The sequence below is a fragment of the Gadus macrocephalus genome, chromosome 19, assembly GCF_031168955.1.
Source record: "Gadus macrocephalus chromosome 19, ASM3116895v1".
Lineage (NCBI taxonomy): Eukaryota > Metazoa > Chordata > Actinopteri > Gadiformes > Gadidae > Gadus > Gadus macrocephalus.
The window spans coordinates 15,962,279-15,989,218 of record NC_082400.1 but is presented as its reverse complement, the minus strand read 5'-3'; the positions used below and the strand labels follow the sequence as shown (position 1 = coordinate 15,989,218).

At 46.0% G+C, this 26,940-nt stretch overlaps 1 protein-coding gene across 2 annotated transcripts in view; it reads left to right on the top strand.

The window, feature by feature from the left end:
- The first annotated feature begins 6 nt into the window (after nucleotides 1–6).
- Nucleotides 7–26,940, top strand: part of ahcyl2b (adenosylhomocysteinase like 2b) — a 40,763-nt gene continuing 13,829 nt past the window's right edge. Inside the window, exons 1-6 of one of the 2 annotated variants that reach the window (XM_060039013.1) lie at nucleotides 7–398; nucleotides 20,477–20,585; nucleotides 22,680–22,823; nucleotides 25,597–25,697; nucleotides 25,869–25,971; nucleotides 26,428–26,522. In XM_060039013.1, the coding sequence (XP_059894996.1) occupies nucleotides 72–398; nucleotides 20,477–20,585; nucleotides 22,680–22,823; nucleotides 25,597–25,697; nucleotides 25,869–25,971; nucleotides 26,428–26,522 (879 nt within the window). In that variant the 5' untranslated portion in view covers nucleotides 7–71. The remainder of the gene's footprint in view (nucleotides 399–20,476; nucleotides 20,586–22,679; nucleotides 22,824–25,596; nucleotides 25,698–25,868; nucleotides 25,972–26,427; nucleotides 26,523–26,940) is intronic. The other variant, XM_060039012.1, reaches the window with a different exon arrangement.

Sequence of the window (26,940 nt, the reverse complement as noted above, 5' to 3'; positions counted from 1 at the left end):
TCCTCCACTCACATCCGCTCGACTCTTTTATCCGCGCTGCTGGGAAAGGAATCAGTGGTGAAACAGCAGCGATGTCGGTGCAGGTTGTGACAGCGAAAATGGCCGAGGTCGAAGTCAAAGACGAGCCTAACAAAGAATTACCTGCCGGCTCCCCGGTGACACCGAGCTCGGATGATAAAACCCTTGCCAAAAACGTGCCACATGACGTAGGCTCCTCTGCCACGACCCCCACGATCGAGCCCTCCGTGAAGGCAGACCCGAGCCCGGGCTTGCTCACCCCGAACCCGGTGAAGATGCCGCAGTCGTCGGCGATGAAGCGGCCGGAGCCGCAGCAGAACGGCGGGGATGCGTTTGTCAACCGCGACGGGACCGTAGCGGAAGCCCCCAGGATGAAGAAGGTAAAGCCACTCATGTCCAACTCATTGTTATTTATTTTAGGGGTGGTGGGAGATGTGTGGGTATTAATGAGAAACGTGTCGTCCGGAGACCACCACCACAACACTGCAATGGAGGCTCTCAGGGAGCCCAGGCATTGTGTGTGTGACGGTCGATGTGCTAGCAGGCTAGCCCCAGCTAAACTGATTGAGTCGTGTCAGTTTTTCTGGGCTGGATTGGGGGGTTACTACTACTCCTCGAATGTTTTGTGTTATGATTAAATGGATGAGATGAAATTAGGTTGATTTCCACAATGCTGCCAGCAGGCATGGTGTTGAAAATGTTGTACATATGCTTATTGTTAGTACCCCCGATTTGGAGTGCGATCTGCCTCATGTTTGCTCTGACTGCACTGCGTTTTATGAAAGAAACGCTGGAGCCACTCAATGGAAAGCAGAGCTGTCACACAGATTGAAGACCATGTGGCTTCTCGCTTTTTAGCAAATGTCAAACGATACAACACCAAAGTTCAATTAACCAACTTGCATGTGTGTGTATATGTGGTGGGGGGCCGCTGACTGTTTAATGTGACAGTCCATTATTCATACTTTACTACATGTTCCTTTATCCCCTGCAATGTGTAATAAGCCCATGTACGGTGCAATGAACTTGTGTTTGCAACCCCACAACTGGAGCAAGTAATCTGTCAACCTTTTAAAGCTTAGTTCCCACGAACCTTATGGGGCTCAATGGTGATAAGAGTAGACTCTCTATCCTGGATTAATATAGTTTACACTGGCTGGATTTCTTGGCCAAGGTCCCTCAAACTACTGTTGTGCATTCTGGCCGCTTAACCATTCAGCACATCACACCATTCTTATCAACATACTATAAGCTCATAGGAGTAAAGTTCACTTTTCGATAATGGACCCTTTGCAGATCAAAGCAATTAATTAATGTGACACTTCTGGTGATATGTACAGATAACATTCACAGCATATACATGGGCAACGTTATTAGCGAAGGATATAATTGGTCTTTGTAAAGTGTGAGTCAGACGTCTTGTGGATTATTTACATGATACACCACTGCCAAATAGAAAACACATTTTGACTTGTCAGACAATTCACACTATAGTTCAGTTAGTTCTGTTAAGATATGTTCCCTTCATCTGGGCCATTGGACTACTACAGGGTCGTTTTATGGTATATTGGGTCATTAAATGACATTCAAGGTTTTTGAATCCATTTCATGGGCATATTCCCTACCGGCTGAAGTATGTTCAGTGAACCAACTTCACTGTTTGCGTGTATGCATCAATACCACTTAAAGTATAGGTCAATACTTGGTGCTCCAATCCATTACTAGAACAGTATTGAAAAGAATGGTACTTCGGACAGTAGTTGGTGGATTTTGGAGAAAAAAAAAACTGTGTGGGTGTCACATTTGGATTTATAAGGAAGTCTCCTGTTTTGCTGCATTTTATAAAGCAAAGTGATTGATAGCCACTGAGACTCGGCCCATCTAGTATGGTGGCAAGTATCACCAAAGGTCAGCATTGTTTCTTGTCCCAGCGGCAGACTAGGCTCACCCCCTCAAATGGAGCCTCGCTGGCTGTCTCCATGAGATACAGAGAATGGGGATGAGTCTGAGAATGGAACGCACCAGGTCCGAGGAACAGCAGAACACAAGGTTCCACGTTCACAGTACCCTGGCAGTCAGGAATACTGATGCTAGCAGCTGGGGCAAAGAACTATCGGAAGGCAAGGCCCACATTTGGATGATTGAAGAAACCAACTTCAAATATTGGACCGAGGTATCCATGAATTCTTTTGATTTTGTGATGGTATTTCTCATTAGACTTGAGGTTAACTCCTTTCACGGAAATCTTGCATCTCTTATTGGTGGAGCTGTTTCAAATTCTTAAAACCTACATTTGTACTGAATATGTTGTGTGTATATCATGTTGTTGTATCAGTCCATTCATTAAGATGAAAATGTCAGAAATTCCTTTTTTGTAAATCACAAAGGAGCTGTGATCAACAGTGACGATCACATGCCCCAGACTCAGAGTTTATCTCTGTTAGACCACCATCCATTATATTGATGAAAATAGAAACGTCGGCCTGTTCTCCACAACCTGTTTTAACGCAAATCCACTTTGACTGAAGGTTGCCGTGGTACTATTTTTAGAATGCAGTGCATTGTGGGATATCTCCTGCCTGTGCATAACATTATAATGTAAGGGCATAGACTAACACCGCAGGAAAGGGCAGCTGGACCAGCGGATGAGATGATGATGTGGATTGTGGATACACTGGATGGATGGTTGTGGATCGGCTTAGACCATGCCTTTATCATGTCAGCACATGGAGGGATTAAGGGGCCTGCTCTCTGCTGTAGGTCTGCCCGGATGGGTCTTTAGCGACCGGGTGATGAGGGGTTGATGGGACCCACGGGACTTAGTTGGCACACATACCTCCAGTCTCAAAATATTAAACTGAGCAGAAACGGGGATAAGTACATGTCTGTGTCGGGCCTTGGTGGGACTGCTGTTTTTGCGCTCAAACTAAGTGCTTGTTTTACTACTTGAACTGGGACTTGTATCTTGGCCAGCGTATTGCAGTCGAATAGTCTGTACTTCTGACAGGGACACCTTCTTTACGAAGCAGGAATGAATCCTGCACTGTGCAGCCTAGAACCACTATCTACCTAAACCAAACTGCTCCCTTCCATGAGATTCTTGGCCCGGATCAAACCACTCAATGTATACAGAGAGGGTCTGTCCATCCCTCATGGCATGTAATGTCATCTGCTGAGCTGCAGTTACTAATGAGGCAGGCTGACTAGACGGGCTTAAAGCTGCACCGATACCGTGCCTTTCCCTTGTGCACAAGAAGAGCTTCTGTGCCTCTAAAAAATAGTGCGGCGTCTTTTTTTGTCACCACATTTCTGCCAACCACCGAAGCGCTGGTGGAAAACCCGATAGCCAGGCACATTTGAGAGTTGTAATCTTAGATTCCCTCTAGTAAGACACAATGTTACCTCATTTAGGTTCCAGGCATCTCTCTAATCAGGGTTAGAATTTATGGAATACTGAAAGGCTTCAGTTAAAATGTAACCCAAACTTGAGATGGTTAAAGTGAAACTCAAGCTACTATACCTACATTACAGGAGGAACAAGCTAGACAAATGCAGATTTACCCAGATATAGGCCTCATGACAACAAATAACCTTTCCGAAACAAAATTCCCCTTTTAAAGATTTGTTTTGCAGGTGAAATTGTAAAATCGAATAAAGAGAAGGTACATTGTCGGTTTTTGAGCAAAAGTGCTCAATAGCTTTATCTCTGGATGTGTCGGGGAGTACTTTTGTACAGCCATGACGTTGAATAAAGAATTAGGTTTACCACTACTAGTTTGTGTCTGTTTGGTAGGCCCTCCCCCAACAGTTTTTCCCTCTACTTCTTCTTCTCTGCTCATTGCCAACGGCTCCTCAAGACAAACGTGTCACTTCCCCCCCACACACACCCTCCACTCCCTGTCCAGTTAGTGTGACTCATCCTGGAGAGACCACCACACTGGTCTAGCTTGTGTCTGTGCACGTGTATGTATGTATGTATGTTCATGAACTCGTGGCACGCTTACATTTCTCCGGGGGATCTGCCTTCTCTCATTGGAGTCAAACTGGAGCAGGCTGTAGAGTATGGACGCAGATGCCTCGCCAACCACACACTATCCTCATTCCTTTATGTTATGTTGGACTCGGTAAAGTCTATTCAATTCTCATTCCAAGCAAATACATTTTCATTTATTTTCAATGGAAGTCCATTTTCATGTTAATCCAGTTCAGTATTTGGCTGTTTATTGTCTGACTAAAGTCCACTCAAAAGTGGACTTTTTAGTCCAGTTCATTCCTAAAATAATTCGAAAGATGTTCATTCCAGACATAGATTACCATAGAAGAAGGACCGAGAGGGCCTTCAGAGACTAGCAGACACATTCCTACACATGTATGTGTGCCCATTACAGCTTCTCTGTGCATGGTGCGTATTGGCAGGGTGTAGGTAGCACCACTGTGTAAAGCTTGAACCCTGACGAAACCCCTTGGAAAGCCTTCACAGGGAGAAGATACTCTGGGCAAGAGAAGGCCCAGAGTATCCATTATTTTTACTCCGTATATTCCATTGCCACAGTTCTTTCACACCAATTTCTTCATCACATTGAAGCTGTGTGAACATCTTATGACAGTTTATGAAACATTGTGTACATTCCTCCAACTTTCCTCCTTTTTATTGTCGTGAGGCAAGTTCAATAAAATGTACATCATGAGAAAAATATTTTGGACCTAAACCAAGCTTGCATATTGTTGAAGCCCTTCCCCTATATCAACTGCATATTAAATGCTTAAAGGCATGTTTACATCAGGAAGAGATGGACTGAGTGCAGCCCTTTCCCGCTGTTACGATCGCATGAAAGAGTAAAGCAGTGGGACACCACAGAACGATCGAGTTAGCAGGTTACACTTTAAAAACAAGCACAGGGTTGTAGGTTAAAACTCTCACAGAACAAGCACACCAGGTCCAGTGCAGACCGGATCAGACCAGCTGAAAAAAGCCCAGCCACGCAATAGTCACACATGGATGAAGCTTTGCAGAAAGAGAACCCGGTCACGCCTGCATGTGACGCTGTGCTGTTTATTAACACTGCGTGCTTGGTTCATTTATGTAAATGTGTACCAGAAGTTAAGCAGAGTATGGTGGTTTGTTTGGTTGGAAGGAGGGCTTTAAACGTCGCAGGGTCCATCTGTTGCACTGGGACAACCAGACCCGTAAATCTGCCTGTAGTGTGCCCTGTTGAGATTTCACAGGGCCTTGTTCTTTCGCAACACCGCAAACTGTTTTAGTCCAGACTGTTTCTATAGTCAGACCAAAAAAAAAAAAGTACCCTTTTTTTTATTCGAATTACACTGTCACAGCTGAAACATTAGAGCCTGGTTGTTAGCACAAGATGATGCACCCGTCTAGACTCGACAGTGGGGTGTCGTTAGTGTTTGTGACTGTGTATTTTATGTGGTGAGCGACTTCAATGTCTTGCACGTAAAGGAAACGCGGCACACACGGATGCATCAACAGAGGACTCGACAGCTGTGTTTCTTTCCTGGTAGTCGACGCCACAAACAAAACGCCAAGCTTCCTTCAACGTAACCCGACGAGGCCGAAGAACAAGAAAAGTGTGGAAACGGATAGCGGTGCCATTGCGTAATTCCTCTCTTTTCCTCGTAGCCACGCTGGGACGAGATTAGATTCGGCTCGCTTCCCCCTGACTGAACCGGCACCCTAGACGAGGGATGTCGCTCTGCTCTCAACAGGCCATGAGGGATCCGTCAATTAGCTCTCGGTTGTGATCTCCCGCCAAGTGTCTTCCCCTCCCTTTGCTTTCTTCTCTTACTTTTCATCCTCATCACCTTCATCGCTTTCTCTCCTTCTTTGGTAATCACTCTCACTCTTTTATTCCTCACCCCGACTCACTCATACCTCCTGGTAACACATTCATACAATTTCACACAACTGACAGGCCCACACACTCTCTGCTTCTCTCTCTCCGTCTCAATCTCACTCACTCATAGCGTTCTGCCAACTCTTGCTGTTACTGTGTCCATTTTTAGATGTAGTTTATTATTCACAAAGCGTAGGCGTGCATCACCCATCCCTCGGTTTGGTCATCAGTATCCCTCCAATTATGCATGTTGTCCTGTGCTCACTCTGATGCCACATAGTTATGGCGTGTCTTGTTTCAAACCCCGATCTAGCCTTGGTGTATAGTGATCCGTCTCGTCCAGCTAGCCTATGCCAAGTAAAAGACGGTCTAATCAATCAGTTTCCACTATTGACAAAGGGACACTTGAAATGCAGAGGGCTGCTAACTAAGGCCATAGCCCACTGTAGATGGTGGAATGGATTTTTCTTCTACATGCTTTTCACTAATGACGTACACCCAATAGAGATATTAACACACTCGCGCCTCACGGGCAAATTCACGGGTGCAAAGATCTAAATGGAATTCATTATCTTCAACATTGTAATAGGTTACCATAACCAGATCTCGTTAATGGACAATCCAAATCATCCTTTGCTCTTCTGATCGATCTTTATTTTTATGGTTCATACTTCTTTTGCAGCACGGCATTTGTACCCAGAAGCTGACGGGCTTCATTCAAACTACGTTTAGTGTCGCAATCTAAATAGAATCGACGCAGTTTGCGATGCGATCTGGGTCCCACGCTTTAAAAACAACTCCTGTAAAACGGTCTGTGTGTTGTATATGGTCGAGAGGAAGGAATGCTGAGAGTCTACAATTAAACTAAGAATAGGGTTTTCACTGAAGCAAGAGGAAGCTAGTGTGATGGCTCTAGTTTCTGAGAGGAATGTTTGCGCTACAGGATGTGCTGAGGAACACACTCTCACTCATTCATTGTGTGGTGGGCTGTAGGAGGATCATTGACTTTCATGCGCGCCTTTGCTGATTATTGACTCTCTTGCTTTATGTGGTCCAAACACCACTGCAAGTTAAGTAAAGGCCAAGTCAAGCAGAGTCACCTTGGCCTGCTTCCGTCTTTATCTTATTGTCTTTGCTATAAACAATCAATAAATCTGTAAAAGGATTATATTATTGCTTCGTGAGTCAAGTGTCTCTTTGTTCTGTCTTTTGATGCCTACTATGAAGATCACTTATCAATCCCCCAAAATCTGCTACGATAAAGGAGCAGATAATGCAATCAAAAAATGTAAGTCAAGTGGTTCTTTTGCCACTATAATTTTTAAGTATTGCCCCCGCATTGAGGTTTTCATCCCTTTTTCAAGAGTCTTCGCACCTTCACGCCAACGCAGTCATTTCTTCTTAAAACGTTGGTTTCGGCGAACGTTGAAGGAAACGACAGAGCTAGCACAAATCCCCCCCCTGTGGGATCCGGGTTCATCTCCAGTGTCAAGTTAAAGTAAGTTGTAAAAGCCCCCACTCGTGTCATATACACGTGTTTCGACATCCCCAGTATCAACGAGCAGGAAGTGAGTAGACCAGGCGAAACTGCCCACCCCGTGGAGCTGGCACCTGGCAAGGAATGCAGCTCAACACCACCTCCACCACCACCACCACCACCACCTCCACCACCCACAAATAAAAAGCCCTCATTGTGTTCACAAAGTGCTGGCTCACAAAGGCCCCCAGCCCCCCGACCCGTTTCCTTTCTCCACCTCGTCCCGAGCCCCCAGTCCCCCCCCAGTGGGACGGCAAGTGGGAGACCACCGTTAATCCGACCCAAAGCTGTGTCTCGCTGCGGCCAACCGGTACTCCAGAGCACTGATCCATGTATAGGACATGATCCCATGCATCCCACATGTCAGTTGCAACATATGACAATTCCACCCGCTTATTCGGGAAATCTAGATGGTTTCCTCTCTTGGGGTTGTGTGATCCGCAATGCTAGTCGCTCGTTTATATGGTCATTAGCGAGTGAGGTAAGTGTGTGTGAGTGACAAGTTTGGCTCATGGATACGGAAAAGTGTTGCATTCACGACTTTTTGTCGTGAGTTTGTACCGAAACCGTGTTACGAAAACTCAGACAGTTACGTTGCGTTCCAAGCCATCGTGTTCGGGGTGGTCAGGGGGACCGAGTCTAGCTTCTAAGGTTTTGGCCCCACGCCCCCAGTCCAGAGAATAAGAGAAGGAGCAGTACGGTTTGAGCAAGGGGAGAGTTGATACAGATAAAACCACACTAATGTTACTTCAGTGTGTGTGTGTGTGTGTGTGTGTGTGTGTGTGTGTGTGTGTGATTATTTACAGTCTGACGGGGCCACTTGTCAGTGTTGATAAATCAGTAGTGCGCCCACATCTTACATCACAGACACCCCTGGGCTCCCCATCTTTCTTTCTCACTCGCACTCATACACAAAGGAAGGCATCGCCCAAGCTATGTCCCGCCCTCCCTACGCAGCTATTGGTTGAAAGCCACGGGGTTGGGCCGCCATTGGAGCATTGGGGATTTATTTGTCCCCCTAGTCGCTAAACATCAACATCACTTTCTGTCCCTTACTTTTATGTTTTAAATATATCTATTCTTAGCTTTGTTACGAGTGCTTCTTCGGTAGCCTGGTCGACAGGCAGCACTTAAATCTGTTGTGCTCTGTGGAACGTTTTGATTGTTCTCAGCCACGCTACGAAGTCGCTTTGAATAACCACCTCGTAAAAGCAATGTCCAGTCAAATCAGACCGTTAGGCGACGGACGGACGGACGGACGGACGGACGGACGGACGGACGGACGCTAACTATGGCCTCTCGGTTGACATGACACATTTTTACTAGTAGAATAAAATAAATAATTAAAGGTGATGCCGCCGCCATTTTGTTTTGTGGTCCTTCTGGTGTGTGCCCCTGGTTGATGTGCACCTTCTGCCCACCATTATGGGTTGAAAGAGAGGGCACTCTGCCCCAGCTATCTGGGTTGTTTGATCCTTTAATTAGTCTGCTTTAAAAAACTGAGAGGAGAATCGAGAGAGACGGAGAGAGGGAGGAGGAGGAAAGTGGTCGAGGTAAGATGAAAGGGACGGCTGTTCTCTTTATGTTACCATTCATTTGCTTTTTATAGAAATGCCATTTAATAGAAATGTAGGAACGGGCCGCATTAGCGCAAGGCAACATTTCTGTTTTGAAAATGTGAATACTTTATTTGTATAAACTTTGTATGTGGAGGACACAAACCTACGCGCTCTCCTTTCATCCTTTCTCTTCACTGAGTTGCATAAGGACCACTTTTATGCGGGGTCCTAATAAGAGAAGAGAAAAGAAGGAAGGCTCAATGAGAAAGGGAAGGAACGAGAGACGAGGGTGAATGAAAACCACAGGATGAGAAAGGGATGAAAGGCTGTGTTCTTAAATCTTCAGACGCCCATCAAGGACTCTTGGGAGCGGTCAAGGTTAGCTGTGACTGTGTGTCGGTGGATCGCTGAGCCAGAAATACCCTTTGGTCCTGAGTGTGATTATGCAGGAAAAATATGCGTTTGCTGTTTGACCTGCAGCCCCTGTAGAGAGAAAGGTCAAAAGTAATTTGAATCTGTTGCTCTCTCCCAAAGGTTCACCTACTGCTAATCCCCTGGCCTCAAACCTTTCCTAGTCCCGAAAAATAGATTTTTCCAGTCCCGAAAAATAGATTTTTCCATCATGCTTTACTCTTGCCCTTTTCTCACTCAGTACTATGCTTTTACCAGCCTCTCGGTTAATCAATTGCTTTACTGGCATGACGATACATTTTCCTAATGCCAAAGCATAATGTCCATCGCACAATACATTGGGCTCCAATCCATTACGAGAACAGTATTGAACTACCGCTAACAGTAGTTGTTGGATATAAAACAAACTATGTGTGTGGAGGAGTTATTTGGTATCATTTTGGTTCGGTATCTCGCCAAGTTGAGCCTAATATGTTTCTCAACATGTGTCAGTCAACCAATAGGACGAAGAGTGTGTGTGTGTGTGTGTGTGTGTGTGTGTGTGTGTGTCCCCGCATCCATGTGGATTTATTTTTATAAATACCCATCCAGACCCCTAATGTTCCCAGAACCAGCTCCGGATTGTGGACTGGCAGACAGATGTGCTTTTGGGATTTGGCCCAGAGGTTTTTTAACGCGTTAAGCCGTTAACAGGCCCTGGCCAGTTGAACAAGTGATGGAAACGATGTTCCCTGTGCCAGAGGGATGGATACACACACGGCTATTAATAACATCCAGGCCTTCTGGTTGTTTGATGTTAAACCTTTAATCAACATGCCACCCGAATTAAGTAGAAACCAGACATGATCTTGATGTGATTGTCGACATCTCTTAATAAATAAATGTTTGAAATGGATGCTTTTTAATGATTCAAAATGTGTCAACTGAGCAATTTCTTTGTTTAGTAACATAAAACTGAGGATTTCATTTCGTCGAATTATGAAGTGGTTCTCTTGCTGTCGTTATCGCCGCAAATTGTACCCCGTTTATCACACAACGAGGATATCGGAGCATCCCTGAATGTATCATTAGGCCTAAATTTTTTTTTTGTTTGGTTCCGGTTTCCGACCGACCGTGTCAATTTATGCGCGAGGCAAATTATTTTATGAGCTTTAATTTTTTTTTTTTATGCAAACTAGAATTACGTTTTGATACAGCCCCTCTTCATTCTGTACAAGGATGAGCGAATTTTCTCGTTTTTAAATGAAAACAACCTACCTATCATTAATTTCCGCTGGAAAAAATAATATAAAAAAATAAAATAAATTCCCTACCTACCCATGACCTCTACTGACAACCAACAGGAACCAATTATTTTTATACCAAAACAAAATTCTCACTCGAAGCCTTGGTCCCACATAAAATATGAATAGCTCCGTCCTCCTCACCATGTCATCGAGTGTGTCTGGTGTGTGGCTCTGCATCATCGACGCGCCGTGGTCTGATGCCCGATAAGAAGAGATTCAGCAGCTCCAGCCTTCAAGACCCCAGCACAGACATCCCAAGCACCCCAGGCAGGTGTTGACACAACACAATAATTACGTTTATCAAGTTTTTTTGGTGTTTCCTGTCAACAAGGTGCCGTTTTTATGGCGGTGGTTCAGCCTTAAGTTGTCCCCATGCTTTCCTCTTGAGGTTGACCCACATTTGGAGGCCTCTGTGCGGTTTGTTTTGAACTATACAGGCCCTTTACCTACTGGCTCGGCGCATAAAACGGGGGATACGCTATCGAATTGCAACAAGATAATGCAATCAAGTCGACCGGTGTTGTGGGCTTTGAGATAAGATAAGTACCACTGTACAATTTCTGTTTGTGAATTCACAAACTGAAGTCAATGATAAATCTGTCAATCAAGTAGTGTGGACAATATGGCAATAATAATAATATAATAAAACATTAATAAATTGACTCCCGTTATTACAAAGGCCTGCATTACATTTGGTGCCCTCAGACCCAAATGTTAGTAAAACTACAGTGTGGACCACCGGACAGGCTCTTACCTTGCAGTTCTCTAACCCCAGGTCCTGTTTGAGTCTTCCCCAAATGTTTCTGCGAAGTCAACCACCACTATTTACTACAAACTCTTAGGGGTTGGTGTGTGTGTGTGTGTGTGTGTGTGTGTGTGTGTGTGTGTGTGTGTGTGTGTGTGTGTGTGTGTGTGTGTGTGTGTGTGTGTGTGTGTGTGTGTGTGTGTGTGTGTGTGTCACTAGCTGTGTTGGCAGCTGTGGCCTTCGGCCCCCTGGTTCCATTGGGATATAAACAGCCGATGTCTGGCCCCAGAGGAGGATGCAGCTTCCTTTCTCTCCCCAAGACTCCCCCCTCTATCTTTATCACACACAAACTTTTGTGTAACAATCAATAAATCAGTCAAAGGATTATTTTACTGCCTCGTGAGTCAAGTGTCCTATTGTTCTCTTTTAAAACCAACCATGAAGAACACTTATCAATCCGCCAAGATCTGCTATGATAAAGGACTTATTCAATTAATGCAATCAGAAAATGTAAGTCTAGTGGTTCTTTTGCCACTATAATATTTAAGTATAGACCCCCATCAAGAGTCTTCGCATTTTCCCGCCACCGCAGTCATTTCTTTTTAAAACGTTCGTTTCACCGCACGTTTGATGAAACAACAGAGCTTGCACATCATCCCCCTAACTCAGTGTACATCCCGATGCTTTGGGTTTCCTTCTCCTTCGTTCTCTGCCCCTCCCCATTCAAAGGGCCTCATCGGCACATGAAATGTACGTTTACATGGCAAACATTGGATATGTAACTGGGCCTCTGTTTACATGCTGATCATGTGTGGGTGATATTCAGGTTACAATTGGCTTTCCCATGTGCATGTATTCGTGCCGTTTGATCTTGGTTCTTTTATTTAAAGGAGCGAGAAAAAGGCTTTGAACTTCTAGTGAATTGCAACCGCTACTTGGGAAAGAAAGTGTCACTCTGTGCGACTGTTTCCCCCTCGAGTCAGGCAGTTCAAGGCTTCTAGACGAGCGACGTGGCGTGGGACTCGATGGCTCACTGCTCGTTCAGACTGCTAATTCAAACAAGACCTCTCACTCGTGAGAAGTGAATGAGTCACAACACTTTGTCAGCAGAACGCACGCACACGCACAAACATACACGCTCGCACACACGCACATGCACTCAAGCACATGCACTCAAAAGCACACGCTCCGTTACTCACAAACACGCACTCACAAACACATGTACATTCACACACGCGTGCACTCACAAACACAAAGCGTGTGTTTTTTTTAACAACAACTTGGATTCTCACACCTAATTTCCCCTCACACACCGAGCGAGACCATGATTGGTTCTCGGCTGGGCTGGCAACACGTGACACTCCGGCTCGTTCGAGAAGATGGAGTGGTTCTACACTGCCACTGCTCTGAAAAGACCTTCTCTCCTGCTGCTTTACTGCAGGGTTTTTTTCACACGCCATCGTTGTTGTGTCAGTGGCTTCGCAACCCATTTGCACGTGAATAAAAAAGGTAAGAGATGATAATTCCCACGATCCCTGGGATTACACCCTTCCTCCCTTGCCGGGGGCAGGGTGGTGCATGGGTCGAGGAGGAGTGACGAGGCACAGCCGTGGCCACGTTCTGATGGGCAAGACTCACTCGGTCGACTCTTGTCTGGGGATAAATGAGACTGGACCCAGGATGGGGAGGGGTGTGGCATGCAGTCCGTGACTGTCCCTGCCCCGACTCCCAGAGAAATGGGATTATACCCATCCCCTTTGAGTCAACTTGACCTTCCCTTCACCCACGGTGACCTCAGACCACAGGTGGGTTCAGCCGGTGTCGTGTCGGTACGAGGTCATGACGAGGTGTGTGTGTGTGTGTGTGTGTGTGTGTGTGTGTGTGTGTGTGTGTGTGTGTGTGTGTGTGTGTGTGTGTGTGTGTGTGTGTGTGTGTGTGTGTGTGTGTGTGTGTGTGTGTGTGTGTGTGTGTGTGTGTGTGTCAGACAAGTACATGGAAACAGTTTTGTCCCTTGTTGATCCTGCTCTTCCGTTTGATACCCAAGTGGCGTCTGTCTCTCGTGCCCCCCCCCCCCCCGGACTGGCCCATGGCCTCCTTGGTAAACATCAGACACAGAGCACGCTCTCTGTAAATGAGCCACCAGGCCCCGCGCTCCCCAGTCGGAGGACCTGTGGAATAATCATTTAGCCTAGCAACGCTGGGGACCGCATGGAAAGAAAGCAGAGAGCCCGGTAGTTCACAACGTACCAGCTGAAGGCCCCGTCAAGTAGTGTTGTCCGTTCTCTCTGCCCTCCCGTGGTTTGGGTCAAGGTTGATACGTGAAAGGATTTATGGAAGAGCCTTTCAAAATATATATATATAATTTTTTTTTTTATCAACTTTTTGCATTGTGTTTCCACACCTGCATCAAAGATAAAGTAAAGCACTTGCATCCATCTTCTGGAGATTCTCTGTGAGCCTGTTAATGCTTGCAAGGCTAATAATAAGCAAGTTTCAAGTCCCTGGGCAACGTTTGATTGGTATCGGTTTGGTGAAAAAACTGGGCCTATAATTTATAACACTTATAAAACCGCAGTTTTGTAGCAGTTGGGATGTCTCACGCAATCACACTCCATGGATTTGCAGTGTAGCCTACAGTCATCCTAGAACCTGATTGGATGTTTGAAGACCACTTGGACGAAGGATTAATCATTTGGCAGCTTTCAGCTAGCCAACAACAACAACGTAATGACTTTGCTCTGACTGGGGTTCTGTCTGTCAATGGTTCACAGTTCTTTATCCACCTGCAACAGAACTGCTTCTCAATATGAAAGAGAAACTGGCTGGGGGGGATGGGGGGGGGGGGGATATTGTGTAAAAGTACTCAAACTAAACTTGACCTTCATTCTCCGAAAAAGCTCCAGGAGATTTCCAAAGCTACTACCCCCCCCCCCCCCCCCACCCGCTACAGTCACAGCTGGGAACACACGCACCTGCGCACACACAAGTGCACGTGCGCATGTGCACTCAAGCATATGTGCGAGAGTCACGACACCGAGCTCGTGGTGCTGGGTCGTGACGGAGCATCTGTGATCCACAGTGCCAGATTAACACCAGGAAACGACCGGCGCTGCCGCGGGCGAGATATGATCCTCGCCCCGCCGACGGCGCCACCGGTGTTTAACGGTGATGCAGGCGCTCTCTTTCACGGGCTACCCCGGAAGATGCTCACTCACAAGGTGAAGGGTCACTTAGTGCAGAAAATAGTGCTGAACGGAAGAATGGCGTCGTGTGATGAACAGAAAGTGCGATTTACAGACAAAGCAAGCAGAAATGTAGAAAATATTTTCTTTGCTTTCTTAACCCGTCTTCCTATTGTCCAACTATCTCTCTGTCTTTGTCTGTCTGTCTGTCTGTCTCTCTCTCTGTCGGTCTCATCTGTCTGTGTCTGTGTCTTTTCTCCTTATGTTTATTATCAGTACCGACCCTTTCCCTTCATATGCATGAGGATAAACGCATTATAGCCATCGGATCTCTCTGTACTTCTGCCTCAGTGTTTGTTTTCCTCTCGTGAGTCCTGACCCCGCTGAGCTCAGCTATTTTCCTTCTCTTCCCGTCCACTCCATGCATGTTTCTGTCTCCCCATGCATGTCTCTGGTACCCTCTGCTGCTTTTATCCGAACGCCCCAAGGGGATTCGCTAGATGGCTTCCATGATCAATATTGAGACAGCTTGAAACTCTGAACCCCCCCCACGAACCCTCAAACCCAGCATGGTGCGGTAGGACACACACAAGCATGCACATACGTGCGCACACTCACACACACACGCACACACTTGTTGACAGGGACGGGATCATGTTGTTTCCTGGTATTCACATCGACGAGACTGTCAGGCTAATGGCTGTCCCAGCCAGGGCGGTGTTGACATGGCTACTTGGGTCACATCACCCCCCCCCCAACCCCCTCCCCCGTGCACCTCTCTCAAGTTCAGCCCACATCTGTCACAGCTGGAAGGCTTCTCTCCCAGCTCGGAAAGTTATCTTATCATTAGCGAGGCAAATATTTGCCTTCGTCGTCACATTTCTCAGTCCTCTTATCCGCCATTCCTTTGTAAGCAGTGTTATCTATTTTTAAAATGTATCTTCGTTACTTGTTGTATCACGTGTTTCAGGTTTAAATAAATTCATTAATAATATCGCATTTGTCTGTATGTCTTGAGAATAGGACATGTTGCAATCTGGTTTCCTTCAACAATGTGTGTTGGCCTTCTCCATATTGTGACATTCAGACCTAATTTGGCATGTATTCACTATCGCTGTTGTTTCAACATGCGTCACGGGAATCTTCCGTTTCTGTTTCTCCTCCAGTTCTGGACGCGTTGCACTCCTAACAGATTGGCTCTCCGTTGTGCATTCCGTTCGGCGTCCCCAGCTCTTGTTGTTTGAAGTGCAGACTACCACACTTGTATGGTACTTGTGTGTCACAATGGTAGAGGGGAATCGTACAAACCTTCTGAAAAGGCCTCTTGCTGTTTGGCGAGTGGCATGGGAGTGCATTTGCATACAAGGTGATATGTGTCCTTGTTTATCCGTAATCTGAGTCACTCACTGACGCCTATTGATGTGTGTGTGGGTGTGTGGGTGTGCACCTATCGTTTATCCTAGTTAGCCGACTCATCCAGAATTGATAAAGGTAAGAAACGGGAGACAGAGGTTGGCCGTCCAACCAAACCACTCGGTCTGCGTGAACTGAAAGTGTTCGTTATAGTATACGAGTGGGAGCCAGACCGGCGCGTTCCCTCAGTCTTCCACCACATCGCTCTGACTCGTTCCACTTCCACTCTCCCACCTGGAGATGAATCACGCCCGATTGTGAGCACTGGTTTGTCACTTCCCGTCTTCCAAAGCCTCTTTGTGAGGTCTGTGATGACACACGTGCACACACGTGCCAACCTTACCCGCATCAAGAAACGAGTTTAAACCTACGACCTGGTGGGGGATTGTGGGTTAAGTTGTCATGATTACGTACCCACACGGCATCTGAACCGACCTGTGGTCTGAGGTCACCGTGGGTGAAGGGAAGCTCGGGATGACTCACAAGGGATGGATCTGATTCAATTCTCTTGGGGTAGGAGTAGGAGTTTGAAGAGGATGTGTCGTATAAATGCATAGAAGCAGGGCACCTGGCTTCTATCTTGCAGCCATCTCTTCAAGGGCTCCCATACAAGGGTAGCCAATATTTGGTGTGTCAGGCGACAGCTCAGGAGGTAGAGCGGATGGACTTGTAACCGGAAGGTTGCTAGTTCGATCCCCGAGTGTCGCGGTGTGCCAGAGCGTGACCCCTAACCCTAACTGCTCCCGACGAGCTGGCTGTCGCCACCGTCGTTGTGTGTGTATAAAGAGTTGTTGTAGGTCGCTTTGGATTAAAGCATCTGCTAAATGTAAATCGTTTTATTGTTAACAACAAAAATAAGCCTGGATTAATTGGATGTTTGCTGACTCTGAGGGGCTTTTTGCCCACTGCAAAAATACCCATTAACACCATCCTGAGTAGTCCTGTCATTCATCAGGGTCTGGGAATCAAATTGACTTCTACTCATGCTGCACACACACGCGCAGTCTTTCTAGGAACAGTCCCAGTTTGCTATAGGGCCTATAAGCAGCTCTCCAGTGGACCACAGCTGCTGCCACTAACCCACAAACCTCACACCCTTGTGATGACCAATCTCTGTTACTACAACGTGGCCTCCCGGTGTTTTTCATTCCAGCTTATTTAGAATATTCATTAGCTGTTAACCCATAAGTGGGTTATCGATGAATTTATCATTTAAGAATATGCTAGCCAAGGAATTGCTCACCACGGGAGTATGACATTATGATTGACTTGATAAACAAATCTTCCATTCCTAACCGAATGTATCAGTAATCATAACCATATGAAATCAGCCAGATTTGGATATCATGTCTTCTGATTGGCTGCAGCGACCCACTCATCTAAGACTGAATCAGGGCACAGTACTTAATCAAGGAGACAGACTGACGAGCTATTGATCATTCTCTCATTGATTGATTGCGACGATTCTCTCGATCTTTGTCTTCTTCTTTCTCTCTGAATATGATGTCATACATTATCTAGTTCTAGTCAAACATAACATGGTCAAATATTCTGCAACCTAAAACACAATTATACTAAAAAATGTTTTACCTTTATGTTAAATGTTGGTTGAACATTTCCGGCAACACAAAAGACGCAGCACACGTGCTCACAGTAATCCGCTCTCTGTTCTAATTGGCCGATGACTTGAATGTTCAGTCGGAGGCGGAGCTTCTGCTGGTTTTGCAGTGTGATCCAATCTGTGGAACAATCCACAATTAAACAAGAACAAAGACTCAGAAACGGGGTTGGGGGGGTTAGGGTTTGTGTGAGGTGAGGGTGGGGGGGTAGTTGAATGAAAAGAAAACAATTTGTCTCTTTGTCTCCAGCGGCCCGGGCTGGCCAGTTTTAGCTGGATCTCAAGAGGTTGGCCTATAAATGGATCGGACCTTGGTACAGCTAGTGCTCCCCCTACACCTCGACACCTCCAAACACAAACACAAACACACACATTAGTCGGGGAGGCCTTGCCTTTCCTTCACACACACAGCAGAGTCCGGTCGATCCCTCCACTGACCGACACAGACACCCAACAGTACCTGTTGCCATGCTGAAGAAGAAGCCCGCAGGGAGCGGGCAGCCCATTGTGAAGCAGGTAAGGGGAACGGAGGGCCGCGACTGGACACGGGGGGCCGCCACAGTTGTAGATGAGTGGGTTCGCTAGGGAGCAGCCAATCAGAAGACATGATATCCAAATCCGGCTGGTTTCGTATGGTTATTGATAACCGATTACATTTGGTTATGAATGGGAGATTTATTTCTATCAAGTCAATTATTACAGCATGCTGCAGTGGTTAGCAATGCCTTGGCTAGTATTTTTCTTAATAATAAATGAATCGGATAACCCACTTGTAAACAGCTTATGATGATGACAATATTTTGAAATAAGCTTGAATGAAAAACATCAGGAGGAGGTTAAAGGCGGTTGTAGAGAGACGCGGCGGACGGTGGTGCATTGTGGGAAATGTATCTGCGTTGAGTCAAGAGGACACGAGAAGCCCCAAAGTCTACCGGAGTGTTCTGACGTTCAGGCGTACTGTACTTGGTTGGCAGTTTAAGCTGAAATTGTTGAATCCGATTTGATTATGAAATATAGTTTGTGTCCGATTATCTTGAATGCTATTTTGGTCGTTCCCCCTCGGTAACCTAGATGTAGCAGTCGTCATAAGTCTACCGGGCTAATGCCCCATGTTGATGCTGGACCATGTTATGGCTACGCAGTGTTATGCTATGTGATGGATACAGGCAAACTATCCGAGCCCCTTCCAAATTGTCCCTGGAGGGACAGCAGTTTGCCGGATGAAAGTGATAACAAACCTTTTCTATGATAAATGCTCGGCTGATAACCAAGTGTATCAAAACATAACGGAGGATTAGGGAATATGATGGAATGAATTTGAATCGAATAAGGAACATTGTTAGATTACATCACCTGGCACCTGATCCTTAATCTGCGATTATCACTGAAAAGTCTCAAATTACGATGCAAGCTGTACAGCAGAGTGAGCGCCTGTTGAAATGAACAAGATTAGGCACAGAGTAGAAGGATGGATGGGAGGTTTTTTGTTTTGGCAACGCGGCATCAGGAAGGGGAGGAGTTTCAACGGCTGACAACCTGGCCAATCACAGAAGGGTTTCCACGGCAGAGGAAGCCAATGAAAACGCACACGCGCTGTAACCAAACGCGCCCGTACATCCTAAACCAACTCCATTTCTAGAACGCATAAACTTAGTCTCCGGTGTGTGTGGGTGTGCGCTGAGTGAAATGAGGACACGCAACAGTTGGACCGAACCTGTACTGCGCACGATCCTGGCTGTTAAGACGGGGTCGGCCTACACTGGTTGGGCCCCGCCCACTCCAAGCAGGACTCGGGGAAGATGGGCGGGGCTTCAGGGAGTCCTCAGCAGACCTTGTGTGTGTAATTACACAAAGCTTTGTGTGTGTGTGTGTGTGTGTGTGTGTGTGTGTGTGTGTGTGTGTGTGTGTGTGTGTGTGTGTGTGTGTGTGTGTGTGTGTGTGTGTGTGTGTGTGTGTGTGTGTGTGTGTGTGTGTGTGTGTGTGTGTGTGTGTGTGTTCAAAGCAGAGAGCGCATACAGACTAGACAGTTTCCTGATGCCCTGTTTTCGTGTAGCAACACACACACACAGAGGCAATTTGTCTTTCCTTTATATCATCACTAATGGCAGGGGGAAAGAGAGAGAGATAATGATGATGAAGGGTCTCACCCATCAAAGGACCGTCGCATCTGTGTTTGTTCTTTTGAACCAATTTGAGCAGATATTAAGATATGTAAACATTAACACGCACACAATTGTGTGTACTTTGGCCAGAATAGAAACACAATTGACATCTTTATAGTACTGTATGACACATTGTGCAGTTTATCCATTAAAAATCAAGCGGTGAACTTGAGTGAACCGGGGTTTGTCCAAGGTCCTCGTCCTGCTTTTATGACTGGAAATAGATCACCCCTCTAATGGCACAATCATTTATACATTGTTCCAAGACTCAGCATTTATTTTTTATTAGTGATTTGTATAACCGCGAGACACGCACACGCACACACAGCAACAAATCCCAGAGAGCAATTTTGCAATGCATTTTAAATTGCATATTTTTTAACGAGTGATTCAGAATAAATTGTGGGTCTTAAACTGTGTTATTACAGATGTACAACCACACACAGATTAGCGTAGATATTTGAACCAGGATTTGAAAATTTAGTTGGTTTAATAGGGATTATATCCACTTGTTATGATAATCTCTCCAATTCCCTCTGCACTTTCATTAGGTAACGGCAATCACATTATTAACATTCCAATCAGGTCAATAACATCCCGAAATTTCAACATTTTGTTTCTATGCACCTGCTAAGCATGTTTAGGTGTTGTTATAGTTAGCTCACGTCTCTCCGTCGCCCTCTCCTTCAGATCCAGTTTGCAGACCAGAAGCAGGAATTCAACAAGCGGCCCACGAAGATCGGACGCCGTTCGCTGTCTCGCTCCATCTCCCAGTCCTCCACAGACAGCTACAGCTCAGGTACACAAGCAGATCCCATCATCCCCTCCTGACACCTCTATGCACCGTCTCTCACGCTCACTCTTTCTTCCTTTTGCCTCCACGTGGCAGAATGTTCTCTGACTGGGTTTCCTGTGAAGTTAGTGTGAGCTTCTGTGTCACGGGGTAGAGAGTGTTACATGACATAACAGTCTGTGTTTGGATGTGAATAACCTCATTTCACTGCACAGTGCACACGCATCATGATGTTATTCATAGTAGATTGTGAGTAGTGGGAACTGAGGTTGGCTGCTTTGAGTCGAGGCTAAACAGAAGATGTGGTCACACAACACAGATTCTCTCGCTCTCTTGCTCGCTCTCTTGCTCGCTCTCTTGCTCGCTCTCTTGCTCGCTCTCTTGCTCGCTCTCTCGCTCGCTCTCTCTCTCGCTCGCTCTCTTGCTCGCTCTCTCGCTCGCTCTCTCGCTCGCCCTCTCGCTCTTCCTCTCGCTCTCTTTCCAACTCAGCTCTCCGTCAATTCAATTAGAAGGCTTTATTGGCATGGTCAACAGACATTGACTTTGCCTCTCTCTAATTCTTTCTCTACACCGACCGGATTGTGTATTGACAGTTTTGGCCAAGAAGTATGAAAGTGTTGTAAACACGAGGTAAAAGGTTGTTCAGCATTGGATAGCGTCAGAGAGGCACTGGGGTCACTGCCAAAGACCCCATTTACTTTATTTAATCTGTATTTAATCTTTTATTTATACATTTTCGACACTTTATTTTTTCTTGGTAAGACCCAAAGTATTTTTGGCAGAGTGATCATGCTTCCGGATTCCTTAGTGTGTATTCCTGGAAAAGCCAGGGAACTACGTTGAGGATGACCTTGTTGTTATCTACTTGGTGTTCAGTTCGTTGAATCATAACGGGTAGTGCAGGGAAGGGTTCAATCTCTCCCGTTGACATTCTCCCCGGCTACTGCCTTTATCTTTCTATCTCCACGTATTAGTATTCTCTATCTATCTACCGTTCTCGAGCACCTCTCTCCATCCCCTCTTCCCTCTCTACTTCTCTCTCCACCTCTCTCTCTCTTCTTCTCTCCATCTCTACTTCTCTCTCCACCTCTTTCCCTCTCTCTCCACCTCTCTCTCGCTTTCTCGCACTCTCTCTCTATTTCTCTCCTTCTAATTCTTCATCTCTATCCTTCTTCTACCCTCTCTCCCCATCCCTCTATCTCCCTCATTACACCTCTCTTAACTACCTCCCTGATCCCCCTGTCCGGGGCCATAATCTCTCTATAAATCACCCCTGGTTCTCCCAGGTCTCTCATACCCACTGGAAGAGGACACGGTGAACTTGTCATAACGCCTTTTCTACACCGATGCACCCATGTTTTTGTCTTCCCTTTACCTGCCTGAACACGGAAGTCCTGTACATTTCCAGGAATTCTGAGGCATTTCAACAACGCAGATTCAAAGGTTTAAATTGGATTAGGTCTTGAACTTTGAAGGACGTTCCTCTCGCGCTTGCTCTGTCTCAGCCTTTCTTGTCTCCCCACCAGAGATCTGTAATCCTCTTGATGGCACTGCCAAAAAGGAGGGGATTTGAGATCAGACAACGTATGATGCAAGCAGTCCCAATTTAAAACACAGAGATTCAACCAACATAAAATATGAAGTGAACACTAAACTGCTCTTTGTTGATCTTGGTTGCTGGTAACCGCAAGAGGGTCGATGTGTCCCTGAGCAAGGCACCTAACCCCAACTGCTCCCGACGAGCTGGCAGTCGCCTTGCGCGGTGGACACCGACGTTGGTGTGTGCATGAACGGGTGAATGGCGGACAGTACTGTAAAGCGCTTTGGATGAAAGCGCTTTATAAACGCAGTCCATTTACCATGGAGGGATCGCGCGGGGAACACAGTACATTGACTCGCATCCCTCCAGTCCAACTCTGTCGGTTGATGTTTTGCGTCGCTTCAGGACTAACGACGTGTGTGTGTGTGTGTGTGTGTGTGTGTGTGTGTGTGTGTGTGTGTGTGTGTGTGTGTGTGTGTGTGTGTGTGTGTGTGTGTGTGTGTGTGTGTGTGTGTGTGTGTGTGTGTGTGTGTGTGTGTGTGTGTGTGTGTGTGTTGCAGCGGCGTCGTACACGGACAGCTCTGACGATGAGACCTCCCCGCGGGACAAGCAACAGAAGAACACCAAGGGCAACGGCGACTTCTGCATCAAGAACATCAAGCAGGCCGACTTCGGACGCCGGGAGATCGAGATCGCAGAACAAGGTGCGTGCGTTGGCGAGATGTTTCCCCGAGTACATTTATGCTCCTGGCTGAAATGCTAGCAGTCCTGACAAGTGGGCATGTCCACCTAGATGTATGACGGATAGATAAGCAACGTTTGCTACAGTCCACTGGGTAGGCTGGTAGACTGATCTATCCAGCACACATCTAGGTGGACACGCCCACTTGTGATGTCAGAAGAGGCAGATTTTCAAAATGGCTTGTAACGGCTAATCACACTCGCAACCAGTGTTGGTCAAGTTACTTGGAAAAAGTAATTAGTTACTGATTACTGATTACTTATCCAAGAAAGTAATCCTGTTACTTTACTGATTACTTATTTTCAAAAGTAATTAGTTACTTTACTAATTACTTAACTTAGTTACTTTTCAAAAACACACTAGCTATACACAACCTGAATAGGCTTTTTAAAAACTTGTTTTTATTAGTCTCAATCTTTTTAACTATGCACATTGCAAACAAAAAAATAAATTAAATGCAACAGTCTCATTTAAAGAAAATCGTTTTGGTGTGTATACACACCTTCATTCGAATAGATATAAATAAAATACAACCATAAAATAATTAAAACCAAAGTCTCTATTAACATTTACATCTTTTAACCGTTGCAGTGCAGAGAGGAGTAATGCGTTTACCAAAACAGAAAATGCTGTTGCATGCCACATTTAGGCTGTTCTAATGTCAAATAAGAGTATGTGTTTGAACTGTGTGTGTGTGGAAGGATGTGTTTCATAGATAAATACATAGATATTATATGCTACACGTGAACCTACTAAGATGGCGCAATTTGATTGGTTCGCTATCTCGGGATATTGGGCAATATCCCATGATTGACATCTCAAACTCAATATTGTTTTCATCGCAAAATGTCAGCTGATAACAACAAATAAACCTTAAGTCTCGTTGGCTATTCCCCACTATTCACTTCGCCTTTGGCGAATAACTGTTGACTAATTGCCTAGATAGATAAATAGCCTCGTCAAGTCTTTATTAATACCAAACTACACGTCGGGAATTCATTTAGGATGGTGATTCGGCTCACACAGTATAGCCTACAAGACCACACATAACAAGGGAGACAACAAGTCTGACTGGACATACACAAAATACATCACATTAAAACTAGACCCATGCGTTGATAGATAGACGGATAGAGAGTACTAAATATGTTATATTATTTGTCTTGCGGAGCCAGCGAATCCTGTGCACGTATGCAAATTAGCCATGTGCGCCTAACACAAGAAAGAGTCTTGCACACACGTGTCTGTTGTTTACTTCTAGTCGTCGCGCCGCCATAGGCTACGTCATTGTCACGAGACAGTCTCACAAAGCAAATACGGCAAAATCCCAAATTATTTTACTGTCTATGGCAAAAATAAATCACGGTTTAGTAACGCAGTAACGCAGGCTGCTTGCAGGAAAGTAAAAGTAATCTAATTACTATTTTTGCAATTGTAATCCCTTACTTTACTCGTTATTTGAAAAAAGTAATTGGATTACAGTAACGCCTTACTTCTAACGCGTTACTGCCCATCACTGCTCGCAACTGGTGGTATAATAATTCGTCACTTTTTAACCGTTTACTGTGTTTTGATTTGGTTTACGCTTTGCTTTTTGATTTGGTTCTATGTGGCTATTCTCCATAGGTGACCTCTCAATGTCTGAATTTAAACCTGCATGTACCGTATTTTCCGCACTATAAGGCGCACCGGAGTATAAGCCGCAGCAGTTAAATTGAATGATGTGTACATATATAAGCCGCGCTGGAGCCCGCCGCTTAAAGGTGGGGGGGCGCGGACCGGTCATAGAGCCCATAGAGTTAAAGTTGGTGGACTGTAACCTGTAAAATCCATAGATTTAGGAAGTCCCCTAGTGGCCGTTAGCTGTAAAAATCCATGGATTAGCCGCACCGTGATATAAACCGCATAATCGGAAAATGGGAAAAAAGGCGCGGCTTATAGTCCGAAAATTACGGTAGTTGCATGCAGTAACTTTTCCACTGCAGTTATCCACTCAGTGGTCAATCTGTTTCAAGAATACGATTCAAAGAAGTTCTCAAGAATAAAACTCGCAGATCCACGGATCAATCCAGAAAAATTGTAGACGACCGCAACTGAGGTCATATAATGATATAGCCATGACTGTCGCGACGCCTAAAGCCAGGAGTCTAGAGGTGACTTATGGGTAATGTAGGTAGTAGTTTTAATAGCTATGGTAAAGTGACGACATGTGCAGAGTAGGAGCAAGCTGGCTCATGTTCCTCAACATTATAATTATTATTGTTGTGTGCGTCTGTCTGTCTGTCTGTCTGTCTGTCTGTCTGTCTGTCTGTCTGTCTGTCTGTCTGTCTGTCTGTCTGTCTGTCTGTCTGTCTGTCTCCTAGTGGTGTGTTGGTCTGTGTCTGTCCTGTAGTCTGTCTGTCTGTCTGTCTGTCTGTCTGTCTGTCTGTCTGTCTATAGCTGACGGTTAGAGGCTGATCAGCACTATCAGCTCAGCTGTTTTAATGCATCTGTCTGAGACGGAGCACACACACACACACACACACACACACACACACACACACACACACACACACACACACACACACACACACACACACACACACACACACACACCCCCCCCCCCCCAGCTTGACCCTGGAGACTGCTCACAAACACACACCCGTGGGTCGGGTAATAAGCGTGTGACCTCACTGACCCACCGCTATCTGCTGTGTTTCTAAAGAGTGTGTGTGTGTGTGTGTGTGTGTCTCCAGAGATGCCGGCCCTGATGGCGCTGAGGAAGCGAGCCCAGGGGGAGAAGCCTCTGGCCGGGGCCAAGGTGGTGGGCTGCACCCACATCACCGCACAGACCGCCGTGAGTGGTACACTTTGAGACACACACACACACACATACACACACACTTTGACACACACACACACACACACACACGTATACACTGATACAGACATAAACGCTAATGCTTACACATCCCTCTCTCTTCTCTCTCAATCTTCCCCTCTCCTCCCCCCTCTCCACCCCCCCCAGGTCCTGATGGAGACCCTGGCGGCTCTGGGGGCTCAGTGCCGGTGGGCCGCCTGCAACATCTACTCCACCCAGAACGAGGTGGCGGCGGCGCTGGCCGAGGGAGGTGTGTGTGTTAAAGGACCTGTTGTCTTTAGGACTCCGTATCTCTAACAGCTCGGTAAACATGGTACAATGAGGGCTTGATCGTTACCAGATGCTGGTAACCGAGGTGCGCATTTGTGTGGTGCCTCTCTCTTTAGGCGGACAGAATGGTTTCTACTCTCCATTTTGTCCTCTTGTTTATGTCTCGCTCTCTGTCTCTCTCTTGCTCACTCTCTCTCTCTTGCTCACTCTCTCTCTCTTGCTCACTCTCTCTGGCTCTCTCTCTCTCTCTCTCTCTCTCTCTCTCTCTCTCTCGCTCTCTGGCTCTCTGGCTCTCTGGCTCTCTCTCTCTCTGGCTCTCTCTCTCTCTCTCTGGCTCTCTCTCTCTGGCTCTCTCTCTCTCTCTCTCTCTCTCTCTCTCTCTCTCTCTCTCTCTCTCTCTCTCTCTGGCTCACACTCTCTCTCTCTCTCTCCGTAGGGTTCAGTGTGTTTGCCTGGAAGGGCGAGTCTGAGGATGATTTCTGGTGGTGCATCGATCGCTGTGTCAACCTGGAGGGCTGGCAGCCCAACATGGTAGAGCCTCTAAAGCTGAATGACTCCACGCTCTGCCCCTAGTGGTGGCACTGGGTATTACAGTAACCGCAGTGTAGGCTGTATATATATATCAACGGCTTTAAACAGTGACTGGTAGGTCGCCACCCCCTGTAAATTAATGTTTTGAGAAGGTATGTAGCACATCTATGCAAACATTGTTTCTGCAACGCATCACGTTAACGCAGTAATATTGGGTTGTTCATTAAGTCTGGTTTACACTGTCAGCATTGCCACGGTAACAATGTTTAGCCTCGATAACGATGCATTCACAAAATGACAGACTTTAGACTGTTTATCAGTATTAATAATAACGTAGATGTGGTGTACAGAATCAAAAATCAGTCTTTATTTTGCTTGTATAAAAAGGAAGATTCCAATGTATAGTTTACGGTTACTC